Here is a 15,578-nt window from a genome sequence, read left to right on the forward strand (position 1 = left end):
TCTGGGAGTTGGAAACTGGGGTACCTTTCTCTTTTTACTTTCTTGTTTCATTGCCTGAAGGCAGGTAGGTAGAAGAGGAGGTTGAAATGCCTGCTCCAGTGAGCAAATTCCTCTTCCTATTAGGTTTGGTCTGTGTTCCCTTGTCAAGAACTAATATCTGAAGAAAGCACATGTTCTGAAAAATTGTACAGCATTATTGTCCCCGTATAGCCCCCAACACACACACACACACACACACACACACACAAAGCACAAAGAGTACAAGAAACTCTGAATGTGTAATTGGCTTTCTCCCCAGGTTTCTATCATTCTGCACAGAAAAATGTTTTATAATATAATATTATGTAACTGATATATAATATAGTGTACAATATTCATGTTCTACATGGAAAACTGTTTTATAAGATCATTGAAACATGTGACCACATGTATACTGTGAACCACTGGGATCCCAGGACAGTTGTACTATATTCTAAAGACACAAATATCCCATAACTCCTTGTTCTCCAAAGTGAATATCTTATGCTGCTGGTAATACTAGTTTGTCATGGACAACTAGAATCTTATGATGTTAAGCATTGAAGCCCACTGGGAGTTTTTCTACTGATGAGCAGGAATAGTAATTATACTTTCTATATCCACAACTGTCCATGTCTTCACTACCTAAATTTTGATGGAAAGGTGCTGTTGGGGAGGTAACAGTTTCAAATGAAGCATGCTGTTCTGCTTTAAGAAAGTGGAAACGATCCAAGCAGAATGAGTCACTGATTATTGGACTTTGGAGTGTATAATATAAATGTCTTTGTGCTGTCTGAATCTTAATTGGGCCTTCTTTTCATTTTAGGAGGAAAAGCAATTAAAACCATAGGAACTGATTTGGCAGTAATGAAAATATTTGCTTGGATTTGGCCAAGTGTTAATCGCAAAGTTGGTTAGCAGTAGAAACAAACTCTTGAAGACCATATTCTCTCTTTAATCTTAAAAAGGAGCAGTGCTGCAATGGGGAAACATTGAATTTTTGTTTTCAAAGGCCGAGGCTAGTCTGTTATCACTGTGATTAGTCGTTGAACAATTGCTCATCCACCATGATTGGATTGTCCTGGCCCAGATAGCCCAGGTTAGCCCAATCTTGGACGCTAAGCAGGGTCTGCCCTGATTAGCACGGTGATGGGAGACGACCAAGGGTGTTTAAGGGTTGCTATGCAGAGGCAGGAAATGGCAAACCACCTCTGTTCACCTCTTGCTTTCAAAACCCTGCAGGGTCACCGTAAGTCAGCTGCAATTTGGTGGCACTCCACCACCAGTAGATTGGAACTCAATGGTTTCCAGAGATGGACTGGGCCTTTAGCAACCTGGCAAGTTTCCTGGTGGACCACTGTCCTGGAAAGTGCTAGCAGCCAGGAGTAAGCCCAATAGTAGCATCATAGGAGATACTCCACTCAGATCTAACCCAGCATTGGGTCTTGGCTTATCTGTCACCTCCTCCTGTGCTGCTGCCTTGGACCCAGCTGTAAAAAAAAGACAACAGGCAAGCCTACATCTGTTTTTACTGGCCATATTCCATCCAAGCAGCCTCTGTAGAGCTATCAGGTCTGAAAGGGCCATTTGGTTTGCTTCTCAGTCTGTGTTCAGAGGTGACTCCAATTCTCCCTCAGATCTGCACACACTCCCAATGTACAGAGCATCTTCATTCAGCCCCTCAAGGTTTTTTAATAGCTATGGAACACCTGTGCCAGCTCTCTGCTTCTCCTCATGGCAGCCTTGCAGAATAAACTGAATTAGGATGTCACTGTCCGTGTGTGAGAGGACTGCACAAACCCACATGCAAATTGGTACCTCTTTTGGTTGAAGTTGTGCTTTTTTGTACTTGCGGAGGTACTGTGATATGTACCGTATGACTTTTCACCGTGACAATAAATAAGATCTTGCTGCAAAACAGAATAGCCATACTTAAAAAAAAATCCATGAGATGACATCACAGTTTGCAAAAGAAACGGGTTAGGTGTTTAGGGCAGCCTGAAACGGCCATAAGGGATTTGATTTTGCCTTGACCTGAATGGCCGAGACTAGCCTGATCTCATCAGAAGCTAAACAGGATAGGCCCTGGCTTCTATCTGGATGGGAAACCACCAAGGAAGTCCAGGGTTGCAACACACAGAAAGTCAATGGGAAATCCCCTCTGAACATCTCTTGCCTTGAAAACCCTGTGAGGTTGCTGTGAGCCATCTGCGACTGCACAGCATTTTGCACACAAACACGTGCTGAATTATCTCAGTGTACATTTCAGCCCTACTGCCTACCAAAAAAAAAAGTGTGTGTCTTTCCACAGGATAAGGGGGACACAAGTCTTAAGCAGTAAATGCACCGATGAAATATTTTTAGTTGACTAACGTATGAGTAGCAGTTTTGTCTGGAAAGGACCAATTTCCATCAAGAGGACTGAAAGTTTAAGGCCGTTATGTTCAGTGTGGTTCCCATGGGTTCCATAGCACCCACTGAAGCATTTTGTTCTTCGGAGCATCTCTTCCCTAAAGCAAAGAGCTCGTCCTGGCCTTCCGCCATCTCTCTGGACCAGGAAATGCTTCAGACGAGCCCAGGAGACACCATCATTATATCCGCAAATAGCTGCCATTTGGAAACAGTTGCTTCCATCATAGAAGGAAGCTTGTCTGGAACCTCCTGATATTTTCTGATTTGCTGTAGCCCTCGTAGTAGCCATATTGTAGTTGGCTGCATTCCCTGCCCCCCCCCCTTGGCCAGGGAAGACATTTTGTTCTGATCCCTACTACTTGTTTTCAGATTCCAGAAGCATGGGCTCAAGAAGCTTGGGGAGGCCAGGTTCAGGACTAGTATCAACATACCCTGATATTGGGAAGCTGCTAGTGCCCATAGCTCCTGACAGAGACCACTGCTGCCAGCTTGCTACCAGTTTTTTATTTATCTTTATCTATTTATCATTTAATTTCTAGCCCGCCACTCCCATAAGATGCTCATGGCGGGTAGCGATTCCCCATAAAAACCTTTCCTCCCAGGCACTTATTTTGAACACTCCACTACCTGCATTCCTTGCTGCCCAGTGGTTCTGGGAAAGAGGTGCAGTTGGTAGACAGGAGTAGCATAATAGAGCCACTCCTATCAGGCTGAACCACCCCCTCTTGTGGAAGGAAATACATGCAATCCATGCTGATGGCTGTGAGTGCAGGTGATGGGAAGGCTCACAGGCAGATGAGGGAAGGACACAAAGGCATGTGGGTGGGTGCATGGTAAGGGAGGGGCATGCGCTGATTGGCAGTGGGGGCCCTTGGGCACTCTCTGCCCAGCTCTCTCCCCCCCCCAAAAAAAAAGCACTCTGGAACTGTCCCTATCCTGGTTAAAAGGCATCTTTGCTTAGCTAGTGCTCCTCAAGCTGTAAATATATTAACTGAGTTGTAGCTTCAGTTTATTAAGCCTTATGCCACATTTCCTTTCTGTATCTCAAAAAGCATCTTTATTTTAAAAAATTGGCATTATTCATATTTATTTAAATTCAGTTGATTAATTAAGGTAAAGGTAAAGGTATCCCCTGTGCAAGCACCGAGTCATGTCTGACCCTTGGGGTGACGCCCTCTAGCGTTTTCATGGCAGACTCAATGCGGGGTGGTTTGCCAGTGCCTTCCCCAGTCATGACCGTTTACCCCCCAGCAAGCTGGGTACTCATTTTACCGACCTCGGAAGGATGGAAGGCTGAGTCAACCTTGAGCCGGCTGCTGGGATTGAACTCCCAGCCTTATGGGCAAAGCTTTCAGACGGCTGCCTTACCACTCTGCGCCACAAGAGGCTCTGTTGATTAATTACTTGACACAAATAGTAGGTGATTAATCAGCTGAAAGCTCTTCAGTTGTAATATTTACTAACCTTCCCTTCAAGATTAAACTATGTATATTCTAATCATAGAGGTAAAGAAAAATATTAAACAGACACACGGCCTAAGCAAAATTGAAAGCCATGATGCTATTTAATCAAGCTTGGGGTCTTATATTACCCCTGTGCCTTCACGACAAAAATCTCCCATGCCTGGCATTAGCGATTCGAGTTTCCACAGCGTGTAATCTAATTCCAGAAAGGACTGAATCTCTCGGTTTTGCCACCGTTTCTTCTCATGCCAGAAGAGAAGCTTGCTTCTGTTTCCTTTTTAAGGACATCTTTGGGAAACTTTTCCTTACCACCAAAACTGGGGAAGTTGCAGAATGCAGCAAAGAGAGAATATGGCCGTAAGAACAAACAAACAAACAAAAAATGTGGAAATTAGCCCTTTTTTTTCAATGAGTTTCTTTCTCCCTAACCCTTTATCTCTGACCGAATGCGCTGCTGCCTACTTCGGTCACTAATGTAGGGAGAAATGGTAAGACTGACAATTGCGATTGCTTTGTTCATTCTGTGCATGCCTCGTGCGATAGTCTCTCCTAACCCATTGGAATTAGAGCTCTCATGCTTCTTATTTTTTTCCGTCCTACTGCTTCCCCTGCATTGCTATAAAAGCATGTAAGATTACAAGAAGTCCGTTTCCTTTCCACACGGCGCTTGCGGTGCCCTTTGTATTGAAACAACACTGTCGATCTATAAATGTGAAGTCTAAAGTCAGTGTCATAGTAAACTGAAAATTCGTTGTGTTCGTCTTCTGTTCTCCCTGCGGTTGTTCAGTGGTTTGTTTTAACTGAATTTTCAGAGTACGTTAACGTCCACATTCGCTGTAGTGTCTGTATCTACGCAGGGCATGAGTAGATTCATGTGGGTCTTGACGAGTTCATGTGCACTGTACGTCGGCTGAATATAAAGAGGTCCTTTGGTGCCACCGTTTCTGAACAATTGCTTGATGTATCCTATCATATAAAATACTTGGTTGCTATTTCTAGGAGCCTTCCAGTAATAGCCAGAGGAAATTCACTCAAAATGAACAAGGACCTACAGGTTCTTGGATGATGCAGAGAGAACTGGCAATTACTTGGAGATAAAACTACAGAAACATGACATGGTTGCATTCTGCCACTTTATAATGACAGTGAGATGTGCTTTTCATAAAATCATTTTCTTGTAGCAGAGATTCTAGACGCCTCTACCGAAAACTAGAAAACCTGTAGAACCTATCAGGATCTCGAAAACTGTATAGGAATATAGAATTGGAAGGGACTTCCAAGGCCACCTCCTCCAACACCCTGCCCAGTGCAGGAAAGCCAAAGCCAGAGCATCCCACATAGAGAACTGTTCAGCCTCTGTCTGAAGGTCTCCAGAAAGAGAGAAGGCCACTTTCCTAGCTAGTTCAGTCCATTGTCAAATTGTTCTTATTGTAAGGAAATTTATCTTAATGTTCAATGAGATCATTAGATATAGTCTTGCTTTCTAGAGCAAAATTTGATCTTGTCCTTCTAGTTGTAAAAAAGTTTTAAGTACTTATGTTTTTGTCTTTAAATACTTGTACTGAGCGTGTGCTTAGAAGAGGTGAGGGGATAAAATATGCCAATACCTATAATACAGATCCTCCTTTGGAATGTTTCTTATAATTCACTGGCTTCTCCCCAGAATACCAATCTTGGTTTTACACACCTTGCACATGAGGTGCTCACACAGCACACATTATGTATGTGGTGCAAATTCTGTACCCCAGTCCTCAACATTATATTAGCTGGTAAAACAAAATAAGCAGCTAATTACTATTTAATCTACACGAACTGTTTCCTTTTCAGAACTTGTCTGAATCGTGTATTTGCAACTGCATCCTTTCTGTTTTCAGTAGTGGTGGTAAACAATGTTAAGCCCATTACTTTGAATAATCAGAGATTTTCGCATTCTCGTTTTCCTCACTTGTAAGTTCCTGTTCCTTCTGGAATGGGAGGGGGGTTCTGTTCCACACGTGTTTTACTCCCTCCAGTGGTCAATTTGATATTACAGCGGTGTATGTCTGCCATAAAAACATGCAGTCTAAAACTGCAGGGAGATGTGATGGACATAAACAGGTTTAATATCAGGTTGACCACTATCGGAAACAAAACACTTTTATAGCAGGAAAAGAAATTCCGAAAGAAACAGGAACTTACAAGCAAGGAAATGAGAATGGGGAAACAGCTCAAAGTTAGACACAAAGAGCTGATCTAAGCCAGATGTCCATGGACTACAATTCGCTGGCATGGACTCATGGGAATTGTAGTCCACGGACATCTGGAAGGCTGCAGTTTGACTACCCCTGATCTAAGCAACCCACTTTCACAGTACCTCACTTCTGCACCAAATGTCATGAACCAGAGCTAACCATATTGGCATTTCAGCTCCTGCTGTGAATGCCATTTCAGTGGACTTGCAACAGGAGAGAGGAGCATTTGCACAAATAATTCTGTAAACGATATCGCCAGGAAGATTTATTACCATCGGTGTTCTCCGAAGCAAACACTATTTTCCAGTTTACTATGATAGTGATTGAGCTCTGTGCTTTTAACAAACCTCGTTGTGCCTTTTGTGTACAAAGAAGATGGCAGACAGGTCTACATACATGGCCAAGCAAGGCTAACAGGTTGGCTGTCGAGTTCTGAACCAGCATAAAGTTGTTTTTTGCTTTGTTTGAACAAAAGCTACCTGCTATTTTGTCTCACGTTTGTTCTATGTTTGTAAGAATACTGTGAATGTATCTTTTTGTGTTGCTTTTGTGCTCTGTAATATTAGCTTTCAGTCAGATGCGTGTCATTTCTCCCCCTCTGTTTATAAGTGGTATTCACATTGGCTCCTGCATTTCCCCTTGCCTTTGTAGGATCTGACCGCCTTAGCCAAAGAACTGAGGGAACTGCGCATTGAAGAGACCAACCGGCCTTTGAAAAAAGTTACTGACTACTCCTCTTCCAGTGAGGAGTCTGAAAGTAGCGAGGAGGAGGAGGAAGATGGCGAGAGCGAAACGCAAGATGGCACCGTGCCTGTCAGTGACATTCCAAGGCTTATGTAAGACTCACTTTTGTGAGACCAAAATCTCTGCTAATTCTATGATCTTTATTTTCTTTATATTCTCAGTGAAATAGTCCATCAAGCACAATGGCTTGTTAGACCTTGTTAGACTTTTCCAACCTGTTCATTCAGTACAAAGACTGAGCAAACCACACTTACAAATATTCATTCATTCATTCATTCATTCATTCATTCATTCATTCATTCACTTACTTACTTAGAAGAAGAAGAGTTGGTTCTTATATGCTGCTTTTCCCTACCCGAAGGAGGCTCAAAGCGGCTTACATTCGCCTTCCCATTGCTCTCCCCACAACAGATACCCTGTGAGGTGGGTGAGGCTGAGAGAGCACTGATATCACTGCCCGGTCAGAACAGCTTTATCAGTGCTGTGGCGAGCCCAAGGTCACCCAGCGGGCTGCATGTGGGGGAGCGCGGAATCGAACCTGGAATGCCATATTAGAAGTCCGCACTCCTAACCACTACACCAAACTGGCTTACTTACTTACTTACTTACTTACTTAGATTTCTATACTGCCGTTCCCAATTGGGCTCATGACGGTTTGCAATAATAAAAAGATAAAACAATAAAAAACCCATAATTCCCTTAATTACATTCTATTACTGCTAAAAGGCGACAGGCAAAAAAACACTAGTTGCTCAACTCCTCATCCAGCCAGGGGGCCAGTTTCCTTGTGGACTTACTAGACTTACTAGAGGGAGTGAGGAGCCAGATCAATCAATAAACAATAACAATAACAAAATAACAAGATGGACAATACCAATCCAAGCCTCAGAAGAGTTACACAGTACAAGGTTAACACCGTTGAATTGTCACATTTGCCTTATATACATAAAACTCATATACATCAATTGTAAAAATTAATATCACACTCTACAAAATCCAGTCTGTTTAGATGGTTTCAAGTCTTTGAGCCAAATGAAACGTGATGGGAAAGTGGTGGCCACCATGAGTTACTGTCATCATTTTACTGTGATTATAAAATGTCTCCCTCATGGACCTCCCCAAAGAGCTGGCAAGCTCATGGTGGCCACAAGTTCCCTGTCATTTTAGTCTGGCTCTTTGTCACAAAGTTTAGTGCCAATGGAATAAATTTTGCTACTCCTTTGGTAGGCTGATAGTCCATGAAAGAAGACCTAAAAGATTATAATCGGCAGAGCAAGCAGGAAACATAGCCATAAGAGGCTGAGTTCACTCTTTGCTCAGCATACAGGAGGAAAGAAAACCTACAATAGCTTCTGAAACCTCGGTTCCACTAATAATTGTAATTATATTTGGATAAATAATGGATTATTATGGTTAAATAGAGTTTGAACTTTAAGTGGAGCAGTCCCTGATACTTGGCAAGGGGCTGGTGTTTGCAGAGTTTCCTCATTTCCATGCCTCTGCCACTTATGTGGGATCACTCATGACACATCATCAGATTGCGTGTTTATCTGCTGCATCAACTGCTGGTGTGTCAAAATACACAGCATGTAGCTGCTGCTGAGCAAGATGGGAAATGCATGGAAAGACCTTGATCTATGGAAGTCATTTTGAGCAGGAGCACCATCTTCCAAGTAATGTCAAGTCCTCCATGTGATCATCCTTTTACTTTTCCTTCCTTCCTTCCTTCCTTCCTTCCTTCCTCCCTTCCTTCCTCCCTCCCTCCCTCCCTCCCTCCCTCCCTTCCTCCCTCCCTTCCTCCCTGCCTGCCTGCCTGCCTGCCTGCCTGCCTGCCTTCCTTCCTTCCTTCCTTCCTTCCTTCCTTCCTTCCTTCCTTCCTTCCTGCCTGCCTGCCTGCCTGCCTGCCTGCCTGCCTGCCTGCCTCCCTGCCTGCCTGCCTGCCTGCCTGCCTGCCTTCCTTCCTTCCTTCCTTCCTTCCTGCCTGCCTGCCTGCCTGCCTGCCTTCCTTCCTTCCTTCCTTCCTTCCTTCCTTCCTTCCTTCCTTCCTGAATGCCTGCCTGCCTCCCTGCCTCCCTGCCTGCCTGCCTCCCTGCCTGCCTGCCTGCCTTCCTTCCTTCCTTCCTTCCTGCCTGCCTGCCTGCCTGCCTGCCTGCCTCCCTGCCTGCCTGCCTGCCTGCCTGCCTGCCTGCCTGCCTGCCTGCTTGTTGAAGTAGTTGGGTACAGCTAAGTCCTATGGGGCCCTGCCTTTACTGGCTGGAACTGATGAGAAGCGTATTAGGGAAGATCCAACCAGCCTCACCCAAGTTGCCTCCTTTTGACAGCCTCACATGGCTTTTATCCATGCAGTTCCCATGTTCCCCGGCATGACCTTTTTAGGTAGCCGAAAGGAGCTCTTCTTCCATTTTTCATTATTGAAAAAGCTGGCAGGATCCACCCCACTGACAGGATCAGGCATTCCAAGCCAACCTGGTCTGCTAGCAGCTTACTCAAAGTGGTGGCAGGATAATACCGTTCGTTTTTCATAGCAATAGGGGCAGAGTCTTAACCACTCCCATCTGAGGTTGGGAGGCAGGATCCCATGCCGCCCACCCCCAGGCCAGGTTCTCACCACACAAGCACATCCTGGCGATTGACTCCCCCCTCCAAATTCCAGTTGTGGTGTGCCTTACAGTGGTTCTCCATCGCAGAGGTTCCAAAGGAACAAAACAGCATGCTAAGAGAGAAGGCTGAAATAGCAACAGGACCACAACAGAGTCTGACAAGTATTCCTGTCTGATGCATGTGCTACCAAGCACACCTTAGCTTCTTTCATGCATGGTGCTTTTAGGTGTGTCTTTAAAAAATAATAATAAATCTTAGGCATATATGTACAGAGTGCCATTTGTAAAGCAGCCCTGAAGATTCAGAAGCTCCAAGATTACACACACACACACATACTTCTAGCTGAAGATACTTGAGCTTTATTTTACAGCCAGGTTATTAATATTTGACAAAAGACCCAGTGAAATGCCATTTGCTCGATCACACCATCAACACTTCTGTCGCGTCCTCGAAACTGGCAAAGTAGTGTTTCAAACGGCAGTGAACTGGGACCAGTATTAGAAAACTCTCTAATCTGTCTCTCCTTAAACCTTCTTAACTAGGTCAATGGCTGCCTTTGGGCATAAATGTACAGCTGTTGCTGATTTTTGTTGCCCCTCCCAGTGCGTGTGGATAAAGTTTGGGCAGCTATTACGGTTATAAGATGCTTAATGGGGTTAAAAATATGTTGCGTTGCAATTTCACGTTGTGCCCCCAGAGGCTTCTGATGTGATGCTTTCCAACAGAAATGGAAAATGCTGCTGAAAATCCTGCTTTTAGTATCCTGGCAGGTCATCAGAAACAAACATGCCCACGTGGGCTTCGTAATGTTCACAAATATGGTTGCCGTGTTGAAAAATACCACCTTATGTCAAGCAATGATGCCAGGGTTTGGGGTGGATCCCACCATCCTTCAAGGAGCCTTCTCCAGCCTCAGGAGCCTTCTTCCAAATTAAGTGGTTCTTTCTCCCAACAGAATTGCCACTTTATTTCATTTGGAAGGCTTTGGAGACTGGAAGAAGTTTCAAATGAGCTGAAGGCAAGAATTAGGCATAAATATTTTCACTAGTAAATAAATATCCCTCGTTCGGTGGGAGTGGTTTAACAGGGGCAAGATCCACCCTGTGACTCTCCCACAAGACGTGCTTCAAGTGGGTAGCCATGTTGGTCCAAAGTAGCGCAACACAATTTGAATCCAATGGCACCTTTAAGACCAACAAAGATTTATTCAAGGTGTGAGCTTTCATGTGCATATATGTTTGTTTGCGGAAGTGTACGTGCACATGAAAGCTCATGCCTTGCATAAATCTTTGTTGGTCTTAGAAGAAGAAGAAGAGTTGGCACTTATATGCCACTTTTCTCTACCCGAAGGAAGCTCAAAGTGGCTTTCAGTCGGCTTCCCTTTCCTCTCCCCAGATCAGACACACTGTGAGGTGGGTGAGGCTGAGAGAGCCCTGTTATCACTGCTCAGTCAGAACAATTTAATCAGTGCCGTGGCGAACCCAATGGGGGAATGCAGAATCAAACCCGGCATGCCATATTAGAAGTCCGCACTCCTAACCACTACACCAAACTGGCTCTCTTAAAGGTGATCCTGAACTCAAATTTTGTTGTGCCACAAGACATGAGCTTCTCTAAACCACTCTGTGATTCTGGCTGCTGCTGGAAGTGTCAGAACTCCTGGTGTGGCCAGGGAAGATCACACTGTGGGTACAGGAAAGTGTTGCTGGTCAGGTGGGTGGAGTTCACCAAAGGGGAATATTTGAAAAGCATCCCCCTGGGTAAAGATGACAAGTGTGCTCTGAACCTCACCAAAGGACGTAAGGCTGGGCATCAGGCTGTCACTGAAAACATGAGCCTGGCATCCCAGTTCCCTGTCCTTTTCCTGCAGCATGTAATAAAGGAAAGCCATGATGCAACCTTGTCAATTCATGCACTTTCACAGACTGATGGAAAGGGACACTTCCAATGGCATGACATCATGCTACTGTGTTTTTTCCCTTCACAGTCACTGGAATCAGCTGCCTAAGGAGGTCTTGAGCTCCTTACTGGTGGTCTTTAAGCAGAGGCTGGACAGAGCCTTATCCTGGATGCTTTAGGCTGATCCTGCCTTAAACTTGGGGTTGGACTAGATGGCCTGAATGGCCCCTTCCAACTCTATGATTCTGTTTCCCTTACTAAATGTTCCTGGACATAAGGGGGGAACAGGATTGCTGTTTTCTGTGGTGCGTTTTCTGTGGCACATTTTGCACGCAACCAGAGGATGACAAAGGTGAGAGAGATGGAGAATTCAGAGTCAAGGAAAGGAACTGCCTATACCTGTTGCTTAGCGAACATTTGTGACTCTCTAAGGTTGTTCCGTTTTTCGGTCTGGCAGTCAAGTTACCCTCCATTTGCATATGGTATCAACAGGCTGACCTTACATTGCCCCAAACCGGATGTTGTTTTCATGGTTACAAATGCCGACTGCCCATGTTTTGCAGACCGACAGGAATGCCAGGAAACAACGAGGCCTACAACATAGGAATGGTGTCGAGCCACGGCCTAGAACAATCCCATACCGATACCTTTAACAGTATTTCAAGAGAGGGGACTTTAATGATAAGGGAGGTAAGTGGATGGTAACTCTTGTCTATGCAACGTCTTTGGGAGGTTTTGTCTTCGTAAGCTCTGCATGATAAGTATGTTGGGTGTTCTCAGCCAAAGTGGCTGATTAAACTACAGTTGTTACCGGCTGATTAATATAATAATAAGATCTAAATAAAAGAGATTTCCCCAAACTGCAGACAGCCATTAACACCATAGGACTTGGCAGGGGCGGTTCTGACCATTTTTGCTGGGCTTGTAATTCTGATACTCTTTAATCCTGGAAAAGCAAGGAAGCTTCCTAAAGAGAAAAGCAGCCTTGTTCTGTACTCACTCCATTAGAAATGTGATTGAAACCTGGCCCATACATGTTGTGCGTATTTTCTCCAAAGACAGCTGCCAAAGATCCTTGGTTGCTTTCTTTATAATTGTAGCTCTTTCTCCAAATACCATCTTTGCAACAACTTAGCTTCTGTTCAGGGGAAGCAAAGAAAGACGTACCCCCATCAATTCAATCCAGGGGATAAAGCAATGACTTTGGCCGTAAGGCTTCGTGTAATTGTTGCACAAGAAGAGTCACACAGATGCACCATGAATGAATGTAAGTGAAGTGTCCAGTGGCCATGGGGAGGAGGGGGCATCACATGTTGTGCAATGCCACAAGCCCCATTCCAAAATAATTGCTGTAAAATAAACCTTCCCCAAATTCCATGCAGATCAGAATCACACACAACTGGAAGAGACCATAAAGGGACATCCAGTCCAGCCCCCCCCCCCCACATTCACAGTAACTTAAAAAACACACACTCCTCACAGGGGCTCATCCCATCTCCTCCTAAAAATGTTCAACAAAGGAGACCCCCACACAAACCTTCTGAGGCCGCATATTCTATCTATAAACAGTCCTCACCATGAGAAAATGCTTTCTAGTAGAACCCCCTTTCCCATAATTTGATCCCATGCTCCTAGTCCTTGTCTCTAAAGCTATAGTAAACTAGTTGCCCCCCCTTAACCATATCTGCCTTTTACGTAATTAAATCCAACCCTCATATCACGCCTTGTATTGACTTGTAGGCAGCTCCAAAGACTTTTGCCCAGGTTTCTTGCAGATGAACGCAGCCCTCCTGCAATAATCTCCAGTCCTTTATGAGTCCTAGCTGTCAGTGTCCATTCCCACGGTGCTCTCTTCTGCGAGGAAAAGAAAGCTTTGCACAATAATTCAGAGCGCTTGGTGCCAAATGACAGATCTATAGGAACGAGCAGTCCGGAAGAGTACTGGTTCCAAAACACCCAAAAGACGGCCTGCTCAGCATCGCGCAGTCTCCCAAATTCTTGAGTCCCAGTCGTAGGCTGCTCCCACGTGGAAGCTGTGCTCTGCTTTGACTTCCTCAGTGCAGTTGTGCTTTCAGGAGCATCCATGTGATGTCACTATCTGCCCATTCTCTTTTCATCGACTCCTCTCCTTTGCCGCAGTATCTCTCTGTCTTACAGGCAGGTGAAAGGGAAGGATAACCTCTGCAGCTTCCATCCCCTCCACCCTTTGTCACCGGAGGGCTTTTGAGGGCCCTCTAAAATATAAATCATTGACACAACGCTTTTGCCAGTTAGTGCTTTTTAAAATACCCTCTAGTGGCGTGGAGGGAAAATGCAACTGTGGGGAGCCTGAGGCAAGGGAAATGTAGGGAACGTGGTGTAGACCAAGGGTAGTCAACCTGTGGTCCTCCAGATGTTCCTGGACTACAATTCCCATGAGCCCCTGCCAGCATTTGCTCAACCTTCCTAATGCATTTGCTGGCGTGGGCTCATGGGAATTGTAGTCCAGGAACATCTGGATGAATGAGGACCCCATGAAATTGAGAAATGAGTTCACAGCAGCATAATGCATGACTAATGGTCTGAGAAGTTGAGTCGGGGAGCCAGACCCAACCTGCGGGAAAGCAGAGTGTCTAGTTCGGTCCTCAGCCCGGTTCGGTTCCCTTCTTGTATTGAAGCCTCAGCCAGCCAAAGTGCCTGGGGGGCAAGCCGTGGGAAGAGGGCTGGTTCTGGGCTCTTGAGGAAACAAAAATAAATGCAATGCCCTTTTAAAAATATTAGGCTCAAGCAAACCGACACAGAACATTGCACAAGCATTCACGATCACCAGGGATCTTCATTAGGGCAGAAGTGAAGCAAAGACAAGCTGGCTGCTGATGGCTGAAGTTTATTCAGTTTTACAGTATGCCAGAACGAGATCCGGGAAACCTCATTTTTGAAAAAATCGCAAGTCGCCTTCAATGGCTATCAAATGTGTAATAAACAAAAGTCAGTATCAACTGGTATCTTTCTTGCCTCTCATACTATCACAATCCCTAAAAAGGTCTTCTATTCTCAGTTACGTGCCTGAGGGAATCGTAGTCGCAGCCTACTCAATAGCCCTGCATTTGGCCAGATGTTGCAGATTTTTAAGAGCCGGTCATTTAGCGTTCGCTCGTGCGCCTCTTTTGCAAGTGGCTGTAAAGGGAAATTAAAAGGGTGGGCTGGGCCGTGGTGGCCTACACAGATGGAGGAGCTGTCTAGGGAGAAGGGCATTGCATTAGGAAAGATCACGTGTAAGGTTTTGTCAAGGAGCCTAAGAGAGGCCTTGAACCTCATAGGGCCGAGCTGTGTTGGATGCCTGAGAAGTTTTGTGAAAATAAGAATAATAATTTACTCCTTGCCACCTGATTAAACGGAGAGCGGGAACGTGGCAGATGCTGCTTCTGCAGCCTGGGGAAATCTCTTTCAGGTACATTAGCCTACTCGGGGCCCTTCCTGTTCTAAGCGACACATCAGACGTAAACAGCAGGTCACTTGCAGCTGCACCACGCCACTGACGATTTCTGCCGGGCTTGTAACTCGGCAGAAGGAGGCACCCACGGCGACTTTCTCCCATCGAGACAAGCAGGTCTCTTTTGTCGGATGCCAGCAAGAGCAGATGAAAGGAAGGGCCGTTTGCCGGATTATGTTGCATTTCCGCAATCGCAGATGGAAGAGGGTTTTCTAATTGTAGGCAGAGCCGTGCGGCCCTTGGAGATGCTAATGCGAGCTTTGCACGCCTGTTGGGACCTAGAGAGAGAGAGAAAGTGAAGCGCTAAGGCTGTTCACCCCTGACTTGTAGCACAGCAGTTTCCCGTTGCCTGCTCGGAAAAGACGGCAAAGAAGAAGTGGGTCACTGGCTCTAAGATGGACAAAAATGTTATTAGTTAGGGCTTGAGGGCCTAGTGCAGGGGTGACCAAACTGTGGCGCTCCAGATGTCCGTGGACTACAATGACCATGAGCCCCTGCCAGCATGCTGGCAGGGGCTCATGGTCATTGTAGTCCACGGACATCTGGAGCAGAGCTACAGTTCGGCCACCCCTGGCCTAGTGCATTCTGTCCTTGGGGTGATCATGCCAAAAGATGGTGCTTGTGCTTCAGAGTATCAGTTAGTGGGGAAATGAGGCCAGGAGACATATGTTCCACATGCACACAGTGGGCATCATTAGAGTGATTAAAAGACCAGTAATTAAAAAATCCAGTGATTAA

General features: G+C 45.3%; 1 protein-coding gene across 6 annotated transcripts in view; it reads left to right on the forward strand.

The window, feature by feature from the left end:
- The window catches only part of TNIK (TRAF2 and NCK interacting kinase), a 315,869-nt gene that overhangs the window by 276,639 nt on the left and 23,652 nt on the right, over window positions 1-15,578 (forward strand). For all 6 annotated transcript variants that reach the window (XM_077348406.1, XM_077348407.1, XM_077348408.1 and 3 more), the window contains 2 exons: window positions 6,776-6,960; window positions 11,932-12,058. In XM_077348406.1, the coding sequence (XP_077204521.1) occupies window positions 6,776-6,960; window positions 11,932-12,058 (312 nt within the window). The remainder of the gene's footprint in view (window positions 1-6,775; window positions 6,961-11,931; window positions 12,059-15,578) is intronic.

This window comes from Paroedura picta, chromosome 8, assembly GCF_049243985.1.
Source record: "Paroedura picta isolate Pp20150507F chromosome 8, Ppicta_v3.0, whole genome shotgun sequence".
Lineage (NCBI taxonomy): Eukaryota > Metazoa > Chordata > Lepidosauria > Squamata > Gekkonidae > Paroedura > Paroedura picta.